The sequence below is a fragment of the Phocoena sinus genome, chromosome 9, assembly GCF_008692025.1.
Source record: "Phocoena sinus isolate mPhoSin1 chromosome 9, mPhoSin1.pri, whole genome shotgun sequence".
NCBI lineage: Eukaryota > Metazoa > Chordata > Mammalia > Artiodactyla > Phocoenidae > Phocoena > Phocoena sinus.
Window position 1 is genome coordinate 29,477,267 of NC_045771.1, and position 23,109 is coordinate 29,500,375.

At 38.0% G+C, this 23,109-nt stretch overlaps 1 protein-coding gene across 1 annotated transcript in view; it reads right to left on the minus strand.

Annotated features, from left to right (window-relative positions):
• CPED1 (cadherin like and PC-esterase domain containing 1) overlaps positions 1-23,109 on the minus strand; it is a 294,480-nt gene that overhangs the window by 135,444 nt on the left and 135,927 nt on the right. The window contains exons 14-15 of the mRNA XM_032643898.1: positions 19,752-19,938; positions 18,581-18,749 (exon numbers count right to left, since the gene is read on the minus strand). Of these exons, the coding sequence (XP_032499789.1) occupies positions 18,581-18,749; positions 19,752-19,938 (356 nt within the window). The remainder of the gene's footprint in view (positions 1-18,580; positions 18,750-19,751; positions 19,939-23,109) is intronic.

Sequence of the window (23,109 nt, forward strand, 5' to 3'; positions counted from 1 at the left end):
CTTTTTAAAAATAAGTCATGTTCTAGACTTGCTTTGGAGTGGGAGGAGGACTTATAAAACTGCTCACCCTAATACCCAAGGTCTCTCCTCTCTCTCACTACCACCCTTGCTCTTCTGGTGTGTAACTTTGCTAGAGTTAATCTGGACTTGAGAAATGGGTAAGAAAATGGAGAAGGAGAAATTAAAGATCTAGGGATCCTCTGGAGCCATTAAAGCCCCCAAAGTGGGTATTTAGGAATTGGAGTTATCAAAAAGGGACTCTGTTTATCTGCTTCTCTTTTAACTAAACCTCCTTCAAAGTTTCAAATGTCACATTTGAAATGTGGTAAGTCTAACAGAATCTTTTATTTAAAAACCTCCCAGGTTTTTTCTTTTTCTATTTCCCTGTCCAATAATTCTGAAATTAGAAGACTAATTCTTAGAATGTCAAAACATAAACTTCAAACGAACATGACTGTATACAGCAGAAGGTTGCACTCAGGGAAACCTCTGGATGCTGTTGGAAGCCAGGAAGACCCGACTCTCTTCCACAGGGTCTCGGTAGTAAAAGTTTGTTTCTTCTTGTAAAAGAAGCAGATGTGACTTGGAGAAACATGGAGAAACAGATGTGCTGAGCAAACGTTTTTATTTAAGCGGTAATTTGTCTGACCATAAGTTACATTAACTCAGAGGTGAGTGTTTAACATAACTCGTTTTCACCAACTCAGAAAGATAATTTATAGAAGCACTAAAAGAGATCGTGAATTAAAGAACACACCCCTCTCGTCTTTGCCTGCTTTTTAAGAAAACAATGTTACACAAAATTCCCAAGCCTTTGGTGTCTGTGAAGGCTTACTGGGCACTGAGGTAGCCTCTGCGTTCAGAACGTCTGGGTGTGCAAAGTGCTCGTGAAAATAGCAGATCATTCCCCTGGGTGCTACATGGGCTCATGAAGAACGCCGGTAAAGGGTTGCGCAGGCTTAGCACACAGAACACGAAACAACTGCAGAAGGCTAAGTGCTGAAGTCAAGGGCACTTAAGAAGACTTGAAAGAGTGCCTACAATTGAGGTCATTGCTAAGGAAATGGATGCCTCTGCTGCAGATCCTGCAGAGGGAAGTAGAAGACAAGAGCCAGTTCTCTACCAGGCGCAGTGGCGACCATGCCTACAGCATAAACTACTTTTAGCAGTCCAGGAAAACATCTGAATCTCCTTTAAATTCAGAAGAAAAAAATGAAATTTTAGGTCCAAGAAAAGTCTCTATTCTCTATAGAGATGAGTCTTTATAGAGATGAATATTAATATATTCATTGTTATATCAACACAGTGGTAAAATACAATTTTAAGTATTTTTTTTCCTGAAAGAAGGGGTCCACAAAGGCAAAAGTGCCAGGATCCATGAACCTCAGGAATGCAACCGTGTGGAACAGCCCAGGTCACTCACTGTCCTTTCTAACTCCCAACTCATCATTCCTGTCCTGATTCCTTTACAATTCCAGAATTTCTCGGTACCACAGGCTCCTACTTCTTTTGCTGTCGTCTTTCTTCCCTCATCTCCTTCTCTATACACTTGCAGGTAAGCCCTAGAGGGGCATCGGGACCAGGAGTTTTCATGATGGTGATGACGACGACGATGCTTATTCAACCTTGACCGAGCACTTGATCATGTACTAGACTTGTGGCAGAACTCTGCATTAATTATCTAGTTGAATCCTCAGACTGGTGCTATAAGATAGGTTCTATTACTAGTTCTATTCTTTTTTTTTTTTTTTTTTTTTTTACTAGTTCTATTCTTAAAGATAAGAAAACTGAAGCTGAGGGGAGCTTATAAGCCTTGCACTAGGAGACACAGACAATGAGGGCAGTTAGAAGCAGAGCCGGGACCACAGTCAGGCTTCTCTGACAGTGATTACAAGCATGAGCCTTGGAGTCCACGGCTTTTAACCACTAGGTTAGGAAAATGGCCTGAGACGCTTTGTTAAGATGCAGTTTGCCCTGATAAAATAATTTCCACGGAGAAAAGTGACTCTCATCCTATTTATAGAGCAAGAGAATATTCTGACTTTTACAAAGGAGACATTCTTTTCTACATGTTTAAAAACTAAGTGCAGTATTCGATCAAAGCATTCAGGAGCCTACTTAATTTTCACTCATTAAAGGCAGAGAGATATCATGGGAAGTCATCAGAGGTGGAAATTTACCCTTGAAGAAACTGTTCATGATGCCCTTGAGAAATATCACCAAAATATACAGCATTTAATACAAAATCTAAATAACTATAATAAATATAAAATATGAATAAATTTAAAAAGATAAAAATAAATTAATTAATGTATAAATAAATAGTAAAATATAAAATACTTCGCCTAAGACTTAGTTTCCTCGGAGAAGGGGGTAGGGTGGAGTAGATAATAAAAATTAGCTACATTATCTAATCTGCTTATGAAGGTTAAATAAGAGTCTGAAAGGGATTTTTTTCCCCTCGATGACTGTGTCACTGAAGCACTGTCAAATTGTCAGCTCCACAGTACAGCCTTCTCACTGTTATAAAGTATGCGTGAACAAAGTTTTGAAAAAATGTACTGTGGATATTTTAATAGAAACAATAAGGTAGTAAGGTGTGTTAAATAGTGAAAGCGATTAATTGGAAATTATTCTAATTCTGTAATCAAGCATAACATTAAAAAAAAAGCCTGTGCACTAGAAATCATTTTAACAATGAGTAGCAATAATAGTATTCTGGCTAAGTAGAATTCTAATATGTAAACTATTATAACCTGATTTAAACATTGGATACCAATATAGTCAGATATTAGGATATATAAGGTGTCTAGTAAAATATTAGATATTAGCTCTAAAACTTTCCTCATAGGTAGACTCTCAATGGGAAGACTCTGCTATCTGATATTACTCACCAAATAAAGATTATGAAGATCTCAGAATTTTGCAGTGACTCCAGAACATTATAAAAATTATCACTGTACGTGACCACAGAAACAAATTTAGTTAACTAAATTTTAACAAGTTGAATTCTCGCTGAATGAGAGCTTCCCCAAAAGGTCAATTAGATTGTAAGTGTGAGGAGGGCTTTAGATTCTATGGTCCAGAATAATGATTAAGGGGATAGATTTGCATCAGACCCGTATTCAAACCCCACCTTTGCCACTAATTACATATGTTATGTAGAAAGCCTGAACAAGCTTTCTAACTGTTCTAACTATTCTAAAGTCTTAGTTTCTTCGTATGTTAAAAAAAGGGAGGGGATAAAAAAATCATCTGTTTAGGGTTGTGGAGAACACTAAGTAAGGTAGGAAGGAAAAGTGCTTAACATATGCCTGGCACATAATAAAAGTTCTATAAATGTTGCACAACTACTCCTCCTCCTTCTGCGGCTGCTGCTGTCCGTGTCTTCCCCTATAGCACATGGCAAATTTCTAAGAGCAGAGTGCAGAGCAGATACTTAAACAGTTGCTGGTTGGGAGCATTTCACTACAACACAGACTCTACTGTTGAAAAATTAAGTCACATTCCTCTGGTATACTGACGTAAACAAGGTAAATAAAAACCACTAAAATGAGTATTTACTACAACTTTGGAATCGAACAAATTTTTATTAAGCAGTCATTGCTAAATGCTATTCTCTTCTTTTATTATGGACATTTGCTAACACATTAGACAACTATCATATGAGTTGTTTTATAATTGTCCTTATGTGTTGTTGGAAATGTACAAATAAATGGGAACATTTTATAAAGCATTTCCAAATGCTATAACCGGAGTCATTCACACAACATTTAATAACTCAGCATCTAGATTGTTAATTAGTGTTTTTGTAAAATAAAGCAGCAAATACCAGTTTTAAATGTGTAGCTAAATGCTGGACGCATCATTCTTTTAAATGGTATTTTTTCTTTCCTTGGTATTTTCCCTTTCTTTATTAATTGAAATGTATTTAAAAATGAAAGCTGCTTCTAGCAAATGGATCCATGAAATGTAGTCTCCTACAGTTTTGCCCTATGACCTTTCTGCAGATTTTATTTATGACTCTATCTGGCACAACACTTTGGAGGCAAAATGTATATGAGACCACAGATCATCTGTGCAAATCAATTTCTGTGGATGCTCTATTGTTATCCATGTCAAAACTTTTTGATTTGGAAGGAGATATTAAAAGAAATATTTCCCCATATGTATTTTAATTTCCTTAGAACATAAATATATCTTCTTAATTCCTATGCATGACATATTCCAGCAATAATAACAGCTTATTACTATCTAAATCTTTCTCCCGAACAGCAAAACATTATGCTATTTATGGATAAATCAACATGAAATAGTCTAGGTAAGTTATTTGACTTTTTATGTTTCATTAAGAATCATGTTTTCTATAATTGAATGCATACTTCTGATTATAATTACATTAGACAAAAAAGATGGCAGATTAATGAGTAGAATAAAGAGCTCTCAGAGTCCTATCACTGACTACAGAAATGATTAAAAATATAAGGATGAAAGCAGATAAGAATAATTCTTCAACATTCAACTTTGAGGGATTACCTTTAAACTATTCATACCTCTAGTAAATCCACTACAGATTTACTAGCTTTACTAGTAGAAAGTAGAAAAGCAGGACGTCTTATTGATATACATCAGTGGTTCTCACTGAGTCTCAAAGATGTCCTCTGAGGGGCTGATTTTGCCTGGGAAGGGGCGTACTACTGGAAATCTAGTGGATGGAGGCCAGGGACGCTGCTCAACATCCTACAGTGCACAAGACAGCTCCCCAGAATGAAGATTATCCAGCCACAATATCAATAATGCTGAGGTGGAGAAGCCTTGGTCCAAATCTGGTTGTTTTATATCAGTCATGTAAATTAGCCCTTTCTCCCTCACTGATAATAACTAAACTAAGAGTTGCCTCTACAGCTACCATATGCAAATTGCAACTGGCGATATAATTAGAAATAGACACTAAACTCAAATAGTTAATTATGGCTAAGTAGGTACTTAAAATGTTTGATTATGTAAATAATGGAATGTGTATTAACAAATTAATTAAATTATCTTATTATTCACCAAATTGTCATAGTAATTGATTTTTTAATTGACTGGTATGCCTTATATTTGCTTTCCTCTTCACTGTTAGTCTTTTGGTTAAATAAGAAGATGAATAGTTGATGTCCAGGAGGTGAGAGAATGGGGGAAGGAGAAATTAGGAAACTTGATTAACTGCACATTGGATTCTCCTCTTTTGGTTACTTGAAGGTGGACTGCTTTTTATGTTTATTTAACACTTAATAATAGAGTCCATTAGGCCAAAATTTAATTTGAAATGTAAGGAGGAATTATAATTTTTCCTCTTAACCAACAAATAAAATATAATTAAGGTTTAATCCATTTCCTTTTAGCTTGCCATGTATAGGCTTTGGGGGATCAAATACATGTATAACAGTCTATCATTTAATGTGCAGTAGTTCAACTCTGGATTTCAAACTTAAAAATATAACGAAGGCACTATAGTTGTTGGGAAAAAAAAAGAAAAAGAACAATTTGGAAGGCCAAAAATTTGATAGAAGATTAGAAATGTTATCCCTCACTTTTTGTATTCTACACTTCATCATAGCATCAGTTTGCCATGAAACCTAAAGACTCTAATGAGATTAAGCATAAAAGATAAATAAGGGAAAGGTCTCTGATTAGAATTTTAACTGGAGCCCATGGTGAGAAAATCCTACCTCTGCTATTGAATCCTACCAGTTCCCGAGGCCTCTCATGCCTAGTTAAGTGTCTAAAACAATCCACATTATTCATTCATTATCTTTTCATTCATTTTATGGTTTCTAAAAGGAAGGCTAAAAAAATAGTAGTACTTATTAGACACTTTTCCATTTTATATACTAGAGTACTGCGGATGGACCACCCATTAAACTTTAAATTAAGACCTTCTGGAAAGGACTCTTATAAGTGACTGAAATACTTTTCTGCAATCATCTGTAGGATATATCCCACAAGAATTTTCTAATATTTTTCTTGATATTATAGTAACACATTCCTAATATAACCTATTGCCTAAGTTAATTGGATGATAATTAACTTCTTTCTGATCAGTATATTTGAGAAGGGAGGCATGTCTTGGAATATATTACATACTTCCCCACTAATGTATTTTTCTTATATTATTGAGGTATAATTTATATTTAGTATACATAATTTATATATAGCCAAACATACTTATAAGTATTATACACAGTTAATTGCACAAATCTGAGGTGCACAATTAAATTTTTATACATCTATACACCACCTGGTTATATATGTAACCACCACTCAGATTAAGATATAGGACATGGGCTTCCCTGGTGGCGCAGTGGTTGAGAGTCTGCCTGCCGATGCAGGGGACGCGGGTTCATGCCCCGGTCCGGGAGGATCCCACGTGCCGCGGAGCGGCTGGGCCCGTGGGCCATGGCCGCTGAGCCTGCGCGTCCGGGGCCTCTGCTCTGCAACGCGAGAGGCCACAGCGGTGAGAGGCCCACGTACCGCAAAAAAAAATAGATATAGGACATTTGCCCAAAAAGTTTCCTCATGCTTAGAAGCTCCCACACCTTGTAGGTAACAACTATTTTGATTTCTATCACCACGGATTAGTTTTGACTGTTCTTAAACTTCATATAAATGAATTATAGTACGTCTTTTTATGTCTGGCTTCTTTTTCTCGACATAATGTTTTGGAGGTTTACCCATGTTTGTGTGTATCAACAGTTAATTTATTTTTAAATGTCTCAAAAGCATTACATTGAATTTGTTTATCTCTTTTCTTATTGAACTTTTTCTAGCTTTTAGATTTTATAAAACTGATATGAAGATTTCTTGTGCTTAAATGAAAAGAGCTATCAAGCCATGAAAAGATATGGAGGAAACTTAAATGCATCACTAAGTGAAAGAAGCCAACCTGAGAAGTTACATACTGTATGATCCCAACTGTATGACATTCTAAAACAGCTAAAGCTATGGAGACAATGAAAAAAAATCAGTAGCTGCCAGGGGTTGGTAGGCAGTGGGAGAGATGAATAGGTGGAGCACAGAAGATTTTCAGGGCAGTGAAAATACTTTGTATGATTTTACAATGTTGGATCCATGTCATTATACATTTGTCCCAACCCATAGAATGTATAACACAAGGAGTAAACCCTAAGGTAAACTATGGACTTTGGGTGATTATGATGTGTCAATGCAGGTTCATCCCTGGTAAAAAATGTACCATTCTGATGAGTGATGTTGATAACAAGAGGCTATGTATATGTGGGGCTGGGTGTACGTGGGCAATCTCTGTACCTTCTTCTCATTTATTGTAAACTTAAAACTGCTCTAAAAAATAAAATGCTTTAAAAGTTAAAAAAAAAAGATTTCTTGGATATATCTTTTGATGGAACTATGACTTCATTTATCTTGGGTACGCAGTTAGCAGGATTGCTGTGTCATAGGATGTTAGCTATATGTTAGTTATACTAATACTGGCAACTTTTTCCAAAACGGGCAAACATTTGACACTCCCCCCAGCAGCGTATGAACGAAAGCTTGCTCTATGTCCTCTCCAACACTTTGTATTGTTAGTCCTTTTAGTGGTTTTCATTGTGGTGGGTTGGTAGTGGTATCTCATTGTCATTTTAACTTGCATTTCCCTGATGATTGATGGAATTGGGCATCTTTTCATATGCTTCTTGGCCATTGGGTTATCTTCTTCTTGTAAAGTAAGTGTCTTTCTATCTCAGCCTCATAATTTTCTGGCAACTTTTCTTGACCTTTTTTTCCCTAGCTCACGGGGAGTTGCAAACTCTAAAAAAAATATCAGATGGCACCAACAGACCAAAGGGTCACCCAGCAGTCCAGCTTCCAGGCTTTTGCCCTCACTCATCCCAACTAAGGATCCCTGGTTTGTGTGAAGGGGGCTTCTCCCCATCATCCTCCAAAGGGCGGTTCTTCCTGCCAGCAGACGAGGCCAATACCACTTTCTGGGGGACAGTAGCACCTGCTTCGCTAGTTTATTCTTTCTCTTTGGGCTCAGGAGGCAGGTTCCCGCCAATGTTAGTGGAGCCTAAAGCGTACGTGACTAGACAACTGGAATCAGGCAATCGGGGATGGCAAGCTCCAGGGGTCTGAATCCTCACTGGAGTCCATAGGGGCAGGTCCACTCCTGAGTGGAAGACGTGGCGGCCTGCAGTTGCAGAGCCCAGAGCCAAGCAGACAGGCACGGGCAAGGACTGGGGCCACTCCTCCTTCTGTGGGTCCCACACCCCAACCCCACCAAGCCAGCCCACCCTGGCACAAGGCGACCTCAGCAGCAGTGTACTTTAATCACAGGACTTTGCAATACACCAAGGGTCAACGAGACTTCTCATTTTATTAACATAAAGGAAACTCAAAAATCATCTAATCCAATTCCTCATCTGTTCCTTGAGAGATGGATTTCCAGTTGGTGCTTGAATACTTCCTGGGACAGAAAAGTCTCCACCCGTGAGGGAGCCAGGAGGCAATGTAATACAGCATGGCCTTTGGAACTAGGCACAACTGGATCTGAATCCAAGCCTTGCCACTCACTAACTATGTGACCTTGGGCAATTTCTTTAACCCCTCTGATCTTTGGGGTTTCTCCTCTGAAACCGAGGGCTAAGAGCAGAATTCAATCTATAAGGATGCTGTAAGCATTAAAGAGACTATAACTAAATCTAAAGCATTTACGACACAGCCTGGCACTTAGTAAATGATAGTCAATAATACCTATTTGGGAGCAGTTTTGACCTTTAAAGAACTCTTTTTTATACAACTTGGATCAAAACTCCTACACCTAAATCCAAGTTACAGCTTCTAGCGTGACATCAAATAAACTCATTTTAGTTTCCAGTGGAAGGGACAGCCCCAGACAGTGTCACAGGATTGGAAAGCATGTCTGGGGAAGGGTAAATAGGCCAGGTTAGCAGAGGCATAAAATACACTGACAAACAATGAGACATGAGGCTGAAAAAACATATGGACCAACATGAGAGAAGTGAATGAGCATCAGAGGGACAGCTTGGAGCATTTTTGGCAAAGCCTATGTATGACAGAGTGCGCTTTAAGTTGATCAAGATCAAGCTTGCAAAACTGAACTGGAAAAGAGTCAGACAGATACAGGGAAACAAAGCTGGGGACTATTTTAGTATTTGAGTCAACAAGTAACAAGAACTGAACCAGAATAGTGTCATAAGAAGGACAAAGAAAGGATAAATCAGAGACAAGTGGGCAAATCCTGCAGATTCCACCTCTGCAACATCCCTTTCTACTCATGGTATCATCTCCATTCCTACTGACACCTCTCTAGACATTTATCATGTATATAATTACAATTAAATGTACAAAGGTCTCTTCAAATGACAGCCAGGTAGGAATATATATTCCTGAAATGAATGTCAGTGTTAAAAGATCCAGCATAAGGATTGTACACTTTTATGAACACGTAGAAGTTTAAAAATTTTTAAATGGGTTTTGCATATAGCAGAATAATGAATGAGTCATTTACCATGTTTAAGTTTAGAGGGGAACCAAAATATACAGCTATACCCATAATTGTAACACAATTACATTTCAAAAGATACAGCAAAAATTCAATAGCACAAACCTAACGTGAAAAGTGAAAAGTAAAAATACATTCTTTCATGTCCTAATGTAGAAATTTTATTTTACTTTGTAACTTTTATTATATATTTATTCCATATAAAAGTCAAGTTTACTGACCAGTAAAAATGTAGTTACCTATAGAGACTTTTAAAAATTAAAATCTACATTAAAATTAAATCTATGGTGCTTTTTGAGGTAAAAATAATTGTCGTTGGTAACCATAAATATTCTGGAAAAAATCATTCATACTCTTAGCTTTCCCTCAAAGATGATTTATTTTAAGAGCTAGTTTCTATATAAAATATTAGAGTCAGAAAGAGAAAAATGGAAAAACAGAGTCACACACTAAAGAAGGTGAGAATATTTAGTTGGACATAACTACACACACACCGCATACACACACTTAGGCAAAAACACACCTCCCTCTAGGTTTTGGTTCCCTCCCTCATGAACATTTTTGGTGTGGCTCTATAATTTGTTTTCCAGCTTGGAAAAAGACTGAGGTATAGCAACCCTAAGAAAGCAAACTGAAAAGTAGATAGCCGAGAGGAACATAATCTTGAAGTCTTCTCCATAGTCTAGACCCCTGTTTCCCCAACTCTGTTCCACAGAAGAATATCAATAGGTAGTCCATTAAAAAGATGTCAAATAAGTTTGGAAATGCTGGACACTACATATTCTTCTTTTGAAAGTCCACCATTTAAATAAGTATCTGAAACGTTCAAAGAAGTTCTACAGTAAAGAAACCTACTTAATTTTGTTTAATCCATAGTTTCATAACCATACAACACTACTTTTTCCTATCTTTTTTTTTTTAACATCTTTATTGGAATATAATTGCTTTACAATGGTGTGTGAGTTTCTGCTTTATAACAAAGTGAATCAGCTATATGTATACATATATCCCCATAGCCCCTCCCTCTTGCATCTCCCTCCCACCCTCCCTATCCCACCCCTCTAGGTGGTCACAAAGCACCGAGCTGATCTCCCTGTGCTATGTGGCTGCTTCCCACTAGCTATCTATTTTACATTTGGTAGTGTATATATGTCCATGCCACTCTCTCACTTTGTCCCAGCTTACCCTTCCCCCTCCCCATGTCCTCAAGTCCATTCTCTACCTCTGTGTCATTATTCATGTCCTGCACCTAAGTTATTCAGAACCATCTTTTTATTTTTTAGATTCCATATATATGTGTTAGCATACAGTATTGGTTTTTCTCTTTCTGACTTACTTCACTCTGTATGACAGTCTTTAGGTCCATCCACCTCACTACAAATAACTCAATTTCGTTTACTTTTCTGGCTGAGTAATATTCCATTGTATGTATGTGCCACATCTTCTTTATCCATTCATCTGTGGATGGACACTTAGGTTGCTTCCATGTCCTGCCTATTGCAAATAGTGCTGCAATGAACACTTTGGTACATGACTCTTTGAATTATGGTTTTCTCAGGGTATATGCCAAGTAGTGGGATTGCTGGGTCATATGGTAGTTCTATTTGTTGTTTTTTAAGGAACCTCCATACTGTTCTCCATAGTGGCTGTACCAATTCACATTCCCACCAGCAGTGCAAGAGTGTTCCCTTTACTCCACACCCTCTCCAGCATTTATTGTTTCTAGATTTTTTGATGATGGCCATTCTGACTGGTGTGAAATGATATCTCATCGTAGTTTTGATTTGCATTTCTCTAATGATTAATGATGTTGAGCATTCTTTCATGTGTTTGTCGGCAATCTATATACCTTCTTTGGAGAAATGTCTATTTAGGTCTTCTGTGCATTTTTGGATTGGGTTGTTTGTTTTTTTGTTATTGAGATGCATGAGCTGCTTATAAATTTTGGAGATTAATCCTTTGTCAGTTGCTTCATTTGCAAATATTTTCTCCCATTCTGAGGGTTGTTTTTTTGTCTTGTTTATGGTTTTCTTTGCTGTGCAAAAGCTTTTAAGTTTCATTCGGTCCCATTTGTTTATTTTTGTTTATATTTCCATTTCTCTAGGAGGTGGGTCAAAAAGGATCTTGCTGTGACTTATGCCATAGAGTGTTCTGCCTATGTTTTCCTCTAAGAGTTTTATAGTGTCTGGCCTTGCATTTAGGACTTAAATCCATTTTGAGTTTATTTTTCTGTACGGTGTTAGGGAGTGTTCTAATTTCATTCTTTTAGGTGTAGCTGTCCAGTTTTCCCAGCACCACTTATTGAAGAGGCTGTCTTTTCTCCATTGCATACTTTTGCCTCCTTTATCAAAAATAAGGTGACCATATGTGCATGCGTTTATCTCTGGGTTTTCTATTATGTTCCATTGATCTATATTTCTGTATTTGTGCCAGTACCATACTGTCTTGATTACTGTAGCTTTGCCAGTATAGTCTGAAGTCCGGGATCCTGATTCCTCCAGCTCTGTTTTTCTTTCTTAAGATTGCTTTGGCTATTCGGGGTCTTTTGTGTCTGCATACAAATTGTGAAATTTTTTGTTCTAGTTCTGTGAAAAATGCCATTGATAGTTTGATGGGGATTGCCTTGAATCTGTAGATTGCTTTGGGTAGTATAGTCATTTTCACAATGTTGACTCTTCTAATCCAAGAACATGGTATACCTCTCCATCTGTTTGTATCATCTACAATTTCTTTCATCAGTGTATTTTATTCTTTTTGTTGCAATGGTAAATGGGAATGTTTCCTTAATTTCGCTTTCAGATTTTTCATCATTAGTGTATAGGAATGCAAGAGATTTCAGTGCATTAATTTTGTATCCTGTGACTTTACCAAATTCATTGACTAGCTCTAGTAGTTTTCTGGTAGAGTCTTTAGGATTCTCTATGTACAGTATCATGTCATCTGCAAACAGTGACAGTTTTACTTTTTCTTTTACGATTTGGATTCCTTTTATTTCTTTTTCTTCTCTGATCGCTGAGGCTAAAATTTCCAACACTATGTTGAATAACAGTGGTGAGAGTGGACAACCTTGTCTTGCTCCTGATCTTAGTGGAAGGGTTTCAGTTTTTCACCGTTGGGAACGATGTTGGCTGTGGGTTTGTCATATATGGCCCTTATTATGTTGAGGTAGGTTCCTTCTATGCCTACTTTCTGGGGCTTTTTTTAATCATAGATAGGTGTTGACTTTTGTTGAAAATTTTTTCTGCACCTATTGAGATGATCATATGGTTCTTCTCTTTCAATTTGCTAATATGGTTTATCATATTGATTGATTTGCATGTATTGAAGAATCCTTGCATTCCTGGGATAAATCTCACTTGATCATGGTGTATGATCCTTTTAATGTGCTGTTGGATTCTGTTTGCTAGTATTTTGTTGAGGATTTTTGTACCTATGTTCATCAGTGATATTGGCCTGTATTTTCTTTCTTTCTGACATCTTTGTCTGGTTTTGGTATCAGGGTGATGGTGGCCTTGTAGATTGAGTTTGGGAGTGTTCTTCCCTCTGTTGTATTTTGTAAGAGTTTGAGAAGGATGGGTGTTAGCTCTTCTCTAAATGTTTGATAGAATTCGCCTGTGAAACCATCTGGTCCTGAGCTTTTGTTTGTTGGAGGATTTTTAATCACAGTCTCAATTTCAGTGCTTGTGATTGGTCTGTTTATATTTTCTATTTCTTCCTGGTTCAGTCTCAGAAGGTTGTGCTTTTCTAACAATTTGTCCATTTCTTCCAGGCTGTCCAATTTATTGGCACAGAATTGCTTGTAGAAATCTCATGATCCTTTGCATTTCTGCAGTGTCAATTGTTACTTCTCCTTTTTAATTTCTAATTCTATTGATTTGAGTCTTCTCCCTTTTTCTCTTGATGAGTCTGTCTAATGGTTTATCAATTTTGTTTATCTTCTAAAAGAAACAGCTTCATTTTTACTGATCTTTGTTATCATTTCCTTCATTTCTTTTTCATTTATTTCTGATCTGATCTTTGTGATTTCTTTCCTTCTGCTAACTTTGGGGGTTTTTTGTTCTTCTTTCTCTACTTGCTTTAAGTGTAAGGTTAGGTTGTTTATTTGAGATGTTTCTTATTTCTTGAGGTAGGATTGCATTGCTATAAAATTCCCTCTTAGAACTGCTTTTGCTGCATCCTGTAGGTTTTGGGTCATCGTGTTTTCATTGTCATTTCTTTCTAGGTAAGTTTTTATTTTCACTTTGATTTCTTCAGTGATCTCTTGGTTATGAAGTAGTGTACTGTTTAGCTTCCATGTGTTTGTAGATTTTACATTTTTTTCCCTGTAATTGATATCTCGTCTCAGCATTGTGGTTGGAAAAGATAACTGATATGATTTGAATTTTCTTAAATTTACCACAGCTTGATTTGTGACCCAAGATATGATCTATCCTGGAGAATGTTCCATGAGCACTTGAGAAGAAAGTGTATTCTGTTGTTTTGGATGGAATGTCCTATAAATGTCAATTAAGTCCATCTTAATTAATATATCATTTAAAGCTTGTGTTTCCTTATTTATTTTCATTGTGGATGATCTGTCCATTGGTGTAAGTGGGCTGTTAAAGTCCCCTACTACGATTGTGTTACTGTCGATTTCCCCTTTTATGGCTGTTAGCATTTGCCTTATGTATTGAGGTGCTCCTATTCTGGGTGCATAAATACTTACAATTGTTATATATTCTTCGTGGATTGATTCCTTGCTCATTATGTAGTGTCCTTCTTTGTCTCTTATAACAGTCTATATTTTAAAGTGTATTTTGTCTGATATGAGAATTGCTACTCCAGCTTTCTTTTGCTTTACATTTGCATGGAATACCTTTTCCATCTCCTCACTTTCAGTCCATATGTGTCCCTTGGTCTGAAGTGGGTCTCTTGGAGACAGCATGTATACGGGTCTTGTTTTTGTAACCATTCAGCCAGTCTGTGTCTTTTGGTTGGAGCATTTAATCCATTTACATGTAAGGTAATTACCAATATGTATGTTCCTATTACCATTTTCTTAATTCTTTTGGGTTTGTTATTGTAGGTCTTTTCCTTCTCTTGTGTTTCCTGCCTCAAGAAGTTCCTTTAACCTTTGTTGTAAAGCTGGTTTGGTGGTGCTGAATTTTCTTAGCTTTTGCTTGTCTGTAAAGGTTTTAATTTCTCCATCAAATCTGAATGAGATCCTTGCTGGGAAGAATAATCTTGGTTGTAGCTTTTTCCTTTTCATCAATTTAAATACGTCCTGCTACTCCCTTCTGGCTTGCAGTTTCTGCTGAAATATCAACTGTTACCTTATGGGGATTCCCTTGTATGTTATTTGTTGCTTTTCCCTTGCTGCTTTTAATATTTTTTCTTTGTACTTAATTTTTGATAGTTTGATTAATATGTGTCTTGGTGTGTTTCTCCTTGGATTTATCCGGTATGGGACTCTCTGCGCTCCCTGTACTTGATTAACTATTTCCTTTCCCAAATTAGGGAAGTTTTCAACTATAATCTCTTCAAATATTTTCTCAGTCTCTTTCTTTTTCTCTTCTTCTTCTGGCACCCCTATAATTAGAATGTTCATGCGTTTAATGTTGTCCCAGAGGTCTCTGAGACTGTCCTCAATTCTTTTCATTCTCTTTTCTTTATTCTGCTCTGCAGTAGTTATTTCCACTATTTTATCTTCCAGGTCACTTATCCGTTCTTCTGCCTCAGTTATTCTGCTATTGATTCTTTCTAGAGAATTTCTAATTTTATTTATTGTGTTGTTCATCATTGTTTGCTTGCTCTTTAGTTCTTCTAGGTCCTTGTTAAATGTTTCTTGTGTTTTCTCTATTCTATTTCCAAGATTTTGGATCATCTTTACTATCATTACTCTGAATTCTGTTTCATGTAGACTGCCTATTTCCTCTTCATTTGTTTGGTCTGGTGGAGTTTTGCTTTGCTCCTTCATCTGCTGTGTGTTTCTCTGTCTTCTCATTTGGCTTAACTTGATGTGTTTGGGGGCTCCTTTTCACAGGCTGCAAGTTTGTAGTTCCCGTTGTTTTTGGTGTCTGCCCCCAGCAGGTAAGGTTGGTTCAGCGGCTTGTGTAGGCTTCCTGGTGGAGGGGACTGCTGCCTGTGTTCTGGTGGATGAGGCTGGGTCTTGCCTTTCTGGGGGGCAGGACCGCATCCAGTGGTGTGTTTTGGTGTGTCTGTGACCTTATTATGATTTTAGGCAGCCTCTCTGCTAATGGGTGGGGTTGTGTTCCTGTCTTGCTAGTTGTTTGGCATAGGGTATCCAGCACTGTAGCTTGCTGGTCATTGAGTGGGGCTGGGTCTTTGCGTTGAGATGGAGATCTCTGGGAGATTTTTGCCGTTTGATATTATGTGGAGCTGGGAGGTCTCTGGTGGACCAATGTCCTGAACTCAGCTCTCCCACCTCAGAGGCACAAGCCTGACACCCGGCTGGAGCACCAAGACCCTGTCAGCCACACGGCTCAGAAGAAAAGGGAGAAAAAGAGAAAGAAAGAAAAAATAAAATAAAATAAAATAAAGTTATCAAAATAAAAAATAATTAGTAAAAATTTTAATAAAAAAAAAAAAAGAACGAAAGAAGAGAGCAACCCGACCAAAAACAAACCCACCAATGATAACAAGCGCTAAAAACTGTATTAAAAAAAAAAAAAGAAAACGGACAGGCAGACCCTATGTCAAATGGTAAAAGCAAAGCTATACAGACAAAATCACACAAAGAAGCATACACATTCACACTCACAAAAAGAGAAAAAGGAAATATATATATATATATATATATATATGTAAGAGACAAAGGAAGAGAGCAACCGAATCAATAAACAAATCTACCAGTGATAATAAACTCTAAATCCTAAACTAAGATAAACATAAAACCAGAAACCAGTCAGTCACATACAGCAAACCCCAAGTGTACAGCCTCTCCCAAAGCCCAATGCCTCAATTTTGGTATGATTCGTTGTCTATTGAGGTATTCCACAGATGCAGGGTACATCAAGTTGATTGGGGAGATTTAATCCGCTGCTTCTGAGGCTGCTGGGAGAGATTTCCCTTTCTCTTCTTTGTTCGCACAGCTCCCGGGGTTCAGCTTTGGATTTGGCCCCGCCTCTGCGTGTAAGTCGCCTGATGGCATCTGTTCTTTGCTCAGACAGGACGGGGTTAAAGGAGCAGCTGATCTGGGGGCTCCGGCTCACTCAGGCCAGGTGGAGGGAGGGGTGCGGATGCAGGGTGAGCCTGCAGGGGCAGAAGCCGGCATGACGTTGCACCAGCCTGCGGCGCACCGTGCGTTCTCCCGCAGAAGTTGTCCCTGGATCCCGGGACCCTGGCAGTGGCGGGCTGCACAGGCTCCTGGGAGGGGAGGTGTGGAGAGTGACCTGGCCTTGCACACAAGCTTCTTGGTGGCTGCTACAGCAGCCTTAGCGTCTCATGCCCGTCTCTGGGGTCCGCGCTGATAGCGGCAGTTCGTGCCTGTCTCTGGAGCTCGTTTAGGCAGTGCTCTGAATCCCCACTCCTCGCGCACCCGAAACAATGGTCTCTTGCCTCCTAGGCAGGTCCAGACTTTTCCCGGACTCCCTCCCAGCTAGCCGTGGTGGACTAGCCCCCTTCAGGCTATGTTCACGCAGCCAACCCCAGTCCTCTCCCTGCGCTCCGACCGAAGCCCGAGCCTCAGCTCCCAGCCCCACCCGCCCTGGCGGGTAAGCAGACAAGCCTCTCGGGCTGGTGAGTGCCAGTCGGCCCCGATCCTCTGTGCAGGAATCTCTCCGCTTTGCCCTCCGCACCTTTGTTGCTGCACTCTCCTCCATGGCTCTGAAGCTTCCCCGCTCTGCTACCCACAGTCTCCTCCCGTGAAGGGGCTTCCTAGTGTGTGGAAACCTTTCCTCCTTCACAGCTCCCTCCCACTGACAATTGGAGCAGAGACTTCTAAGTGTCACTGTAAGGTGTACCTGCAGGAACGGGCAGGACTGAGGTATGAAGGAGCTGACAGGGGCTGAGGGGAGACATCATAGCGGGAAGCACACCTTGGAAGCAACCTCTGAAGCAACCTTTCTTTTATATTTTCTTGAAAAATAAAAATCTCAGCAATGAGTACCCTTACAAAATAGTGTTAAATTCTTGAGAAGAGATGAGATTGTGGTGGTGGTGGGTAGAGGGGAGAGAACACTCTATATGGCCACTACATTTAGGAAAACATGGTATCCATCCTACTCACTGAGGCCCAGTCAGCCATTTCTCTCGTTTATTAACCATCTGTGGTTCATGCTCCCACTAGCATATCAATCACTGAGATACGACATAGGTGGAATTATTCTAAGTGGATTAGTAGATATGGTGAGAGTATCAATTACTACTTCCCTGGAATCACTTGTAGCCAGGGTGTATGATGTACACAAATATAGAGGGTTATACACAGACTCCTAAAAAATGAAAACACAGAAGAAAGAACCACCAAATAAGACAAAGTCTCTGGGTAATGTTCACCCTCCTCCAAAATCAACAGGGCTACAGAATGGTATGTGTTGCTCACTGGAGCAACTGCAAACTTTAGAAATGATTAAGGTACAAGAAGTGAAGGCGAAATGTATCTACCCAAGGAAATTTAATTTCATTCATCTGGTATCCCTTTTGTAAAATAGTTTCATAAATTTTCCTTTTATTCTTTAAAACAAATTCCACTGAATCTAGTTTAAAATTTCAAAGTAGTTCCAGGGACAAATCCAAGAAACACAGCACAATTTAAACAGGAAATGTAAAACCAATTTCATAACTAAGTGCGAGTACTCAGACATTTTTTTCAATATTAACCACAATAAATCCACTGCACACTATAAGTGCAGGGAATAGCCACCACACTTAAAAGAAAATCACTCACAAAAAGGTATCTTAGATACCTGGCTGGTACTCTTTTTTGAAATGAGGCCACAATTATTTGGATTTGAAAGCATCCACTTTTTTCTAATAATTTTCATTTGGACTTTTTCACCTGGGTTAAAGGATCACTCCCAATTCAACCCATGTGCAAATGTAAAATTCACTTACCTGCACAAAACCGCATGCTGCGAAGTCCTCAAACAAAGGCAGACTTGGACGGTCTTCTCTATAGATGGTGAGTTTGTATGTGATCAGGGTCTCACCTTGGATTGGAGATTCATCCACCACAAGCATTGAGATTTTGTTCATCCCTAAGCCCAGAGGGTAGTTGGCAAAGCTGGAGAGAGAATGAGAGAGACAACCCATATTGACTCATACATCAATATTTATTAAATGTATACAATTTTCATTAAAAACAGATAAGATCTGCACCATTTCATAAGAAACCTAAAATGTGAAAAAACTATTTTAACTTATGTTTCATTGTGCTTTGGTATACCAAGAGTTATCTTGCAGAGCAAGTCATGTCCCCTATCAATTACAGGGAAGGGAACTAATATTATTAACCACCTGTCAGGGTCATATATTATCTCATTTAATATTCACAACTCCATACAAAAACTATGATACTTCCCATTTTACATATAGTGGAGTATGGTAGAGTCAGGGTTGGGACCCAGGTTGGCCTGACTTGAATCCTCTTTCCTTTCTATTATACTTTCTGAGCTCCCAGGAATGCTGGGTGCATTTCTTTCCATACAACATAGGAATATGAGTATATTTCTTGCCGTGGACATGGAATGTCATAAAATTCTATCTTCTGTTCAAATTATCAACCAAAGAGTTGATGACTCTCAAAAGAGTCAATAGAAAAAAATCCCATGAGACTAAGAAAGTTAGTGTTACTATGTCCACAAATTTTCACCAACATGTTTATTAAGTAATCAACACCTGAATCTTCAAAAACTTGAGGAGCTGGGTTGGGGTAGAGGAGGCTACTATTCAGAAGGGTGAACTCTTCAACTACCTAAAAACATAAAGATAACAATAAACTCAATTTTCCCTGAATGAGTCCTCTTTGATACTTTTCATATCACAAGATCCTCTCTTGTTACAACATTGTTACAAAGATTAAACACAAAGATTGTTAATAGATCAGTAGAGCACTCATGTGTTCTTTTTAACAACATGGCATCTGTAAAGCAGAGGGATTTCACACCCTGGCAATCCCTCCAAAAGATCTTGTGCCTCAGGTTTTCTGAACCATCTTCAAAGGTTGCTTCCAAGGTGTGCTTCCCGCTATGATGTCTCCCCTCAGCCCCTGTCAGCTCCTTCATACCTTGGTCCTGCCCGTTCCTGCAGGTACACCTTGCACTGACACTTAGAAGTCTCTGCTCCAATTGTCAGCGTTACCACATCAAATGGGACTTCAGAGTAATAATCTTTGATCTTTGAGTTAAATTCAGGATTTAGTTCTAAATGCGGATGTGTGAAGATCTGCTTGATATGACATTGTGCATCTTTATCTGTTTAAAAAAACAAAACAATGATAGAAACACCTGCGGCATGGATAAATGTTTAAAAATCATATATGATTAAGGTTTTTAAAATTCTTTTGAATAACTTTAGTGATCACTGCTGATTTTCCATTTGGTCCTCTGGTCATAGTTGATTTGTGGCTTCAGCTGGGTTTTCTATTTGCCAAATTTTGTAGACCTTGCCTCATATAACAGTTGTTGACTTTAGTTGATATTTTTTGCTCAGCCTTTAAAAGTTTAAAGGCACAGAAGGTCAGAAAATGTCTCTCCAGTGGACTGATAACATTTCATAACATTTATTGCATATATCAAGCAACTGTGTAAATGGGGGGGAGATGACTCTGTGGGGTGGTGACAGAAGGATACCAGCAGGGAATAAGGAAAATTTCTTGATGGGAAGTGTCATTAAACTGCCATTGGATTGATATGTAGCTTACAGGCAGGAGGGTGAAGCAAAGAATGTGAAATCCAAATCATGCCAAACACTCAGACACAAAAACATGAGACCCCCTCCATACTCCGGCCACCTTAACCTAAGAAAGTACCCTAAAGTATAAGAAGGAAATGCTATCCTCTGCTCAACCCTGTTACAGAACCTAGCATATTATTTCATATAATTGATTCTAAGCCATTTTTAAAAAAAGCGTTTCTATTTGATAACTCAATTTTTTGCAAAAGTATCTTAGAAAAAACTAAAAACATGTTTCTAGGCACATACACCAGCCACTGCTAAACTACATTATGTTCATATTTGAAATAAACAAATTACTCAAAAGCAAATGTTTTTCAAAGAAATATTAACAAGTATTTTGTGCCAGAAATACTTTTCAATAGTCAACAAAATTCCAGTAAAGGTAACATAGGAAATTCTGTAAAAACCAGTAAAATGAAAATGTCTTCTGTTGCCTTTAAATAAGATGTTCAATGATGTTTAACATAGCGACAGAAGGATAACACCAAATTTGCCACAGGAAGCTATACACCTGCACTTAAAGAAAAGTCGATTATCCTGTTAACGGCTGTCTCTTCCTCTATTGTTATAGAGCTATCACAACGATTTTTCTAAAATCACATCTGATGACTTGGCTTCAGTTCTTTAACAGTTTCTCATCACTGCCAGAATCTAGGCCAAGTTCCCAATAAAGCTTACAAGGCATCTCATAACCACTTCCTTGGTTCTCCTTCCCATCTCCCAACACATCCTGGACTTTGTGATTCAACAATACCAAAAGTTTTATATTTCTTTGCCAGACACGGAGACAGATGCATCACCAAATCCATGGCAATGAATACCACCAACTTTATAGGTGTTTCATTCTAGTTCTGAGAACTAGGTGTCAGTTTAATTCCCATCATGCCCTAAAATAATGAAAGTGAATAAATGTGTGTATTTCTGACCCACATTCCAGGAGAGTTTTCTCAGGTGGTCAAAGAAAAAACTACTCTGGTACAAATTAGGAACAATAATAATAAAATAGATACATTGTAATGTCATTGCAGGGAAAAGTCAATAAAAATTAGTCAGTTTGGTTGAATAACTCAGTGAATTGGGTAAATACCTGCTTGATTGATTTTACTTGTTATGAAAGATTCTATCTGGGTGACAGATGTAGGTGGACTTCATCTATAATTTCAATAATCCTACCAGCTCATAAATTTTTTTATAATGAAAGAGAAAAAAATGAAAGAATAAGGGTGAGACTGTATTATTAGATTTAACCTTGAAAAGGACCATAGCTTTTCATTTGAATTCAATCACTTATTAATAACACATTCATTTTTTCATCAAAGATTTTTTTTTTTTCTGGCATAGTCTATGTTCAAGGCACTGAAATAAGCACAGTAAAAACAGGTTACTTTTGGTCATGAGCTCTGATTCAAATGGAGACTGTGAACCCAATCTAACACTTTAAACAAGCTGGAGTTCAGGGATATGGAATGTGCTTTCAAAAGCACCATTTCTTAGGCAGAAAGGGAATATAAATATGTGCGCTACACTTTTATGCTCAGAACCAGTTAGATGAATAACAAAGTGGAAGATTTTTTTCAAAATAGTAATCATAGGAAATGTATTGATACTTTAACTTTATATATTTTTATAAAATAGTCACTGAGAGTTAATTTCCTCGCAGTTTATACTTTCACTTAATAGTGAACATTTTCAATGGGGCCTGCCCATTACAACACTGAAACTCAGCCCTAAAAGAAAGAAAATGTGTAATCATTCTCTTAAGGAAGATTTTAGCAAGTGCTTGTTTTTGGTTTCATCAGAAACTCTTCACCTCTGGCTTATGTACTGCATCCTAGACCCCTGCTTGAAAGCTGATTTTGTCCTGACATCATCTTCAACTGAATCATCAGTGGTGCTGCCTACAAACACCTGGTGTTTCCTTGGCATCCTTCCCAATCCAGTCCCAACTCGTCTCAGGCCAGCTTACCTTAGCTCTGCAGAGAACCCACTGTGAGGTAAGGTGGTAGCAGGCTGCTTAACGTATTTGGCAAGTATATATGGGAAAGCTGTTTGAAGTCCTGGTTGCTTTTAATGGATTTCTTTTAACTGCAGAATTTTGTTACCCTCTTGAGGGATAATCGTAACTCATATTAAACACAAAAACAGCCTAGACACTGAAAGATAATCCCACTTGTTCTAAGGCATCGAGTTATTTTTTTAAATCTTATACCATAAAAATAGGAATATTAACTTTGAAGACCCAGGTAGGACTAGTTTTTAATCAACATAAAAATATGAACAAAGTTGAAGAGCTTATTTAACGTGTTTGTATCCTCCACCCTATGCTACCTGAAAACTAAAAAAAAAAAAAAAAAATGAGATTAATTTGTACAATCGTTCCTCTTATAAATGAGAAAACAAAAGACCAAAGAGGTGAAGTGGCTTTCCTGATCTAACCCAGATCCTGGCACACTAGACCCTCAACAAATGTTCGTTCTAACCTTGCTCCTAGTTTTCTCAAAACTAGTCCTTTTCTCACTACACACTGGGTACCAGCCTCCCAAGAGAACTGAGTAGCATGTATTTTTCTAGAAGTGGGAGATTGGATGATAAATGCAGGGAGGGAATAGTGTAAGGATATCTGTTACTTTTTCCTGATCAGCAGTACTTTATTCAAAATGCTCTTTTTTTTAATTGGATGTATTTGT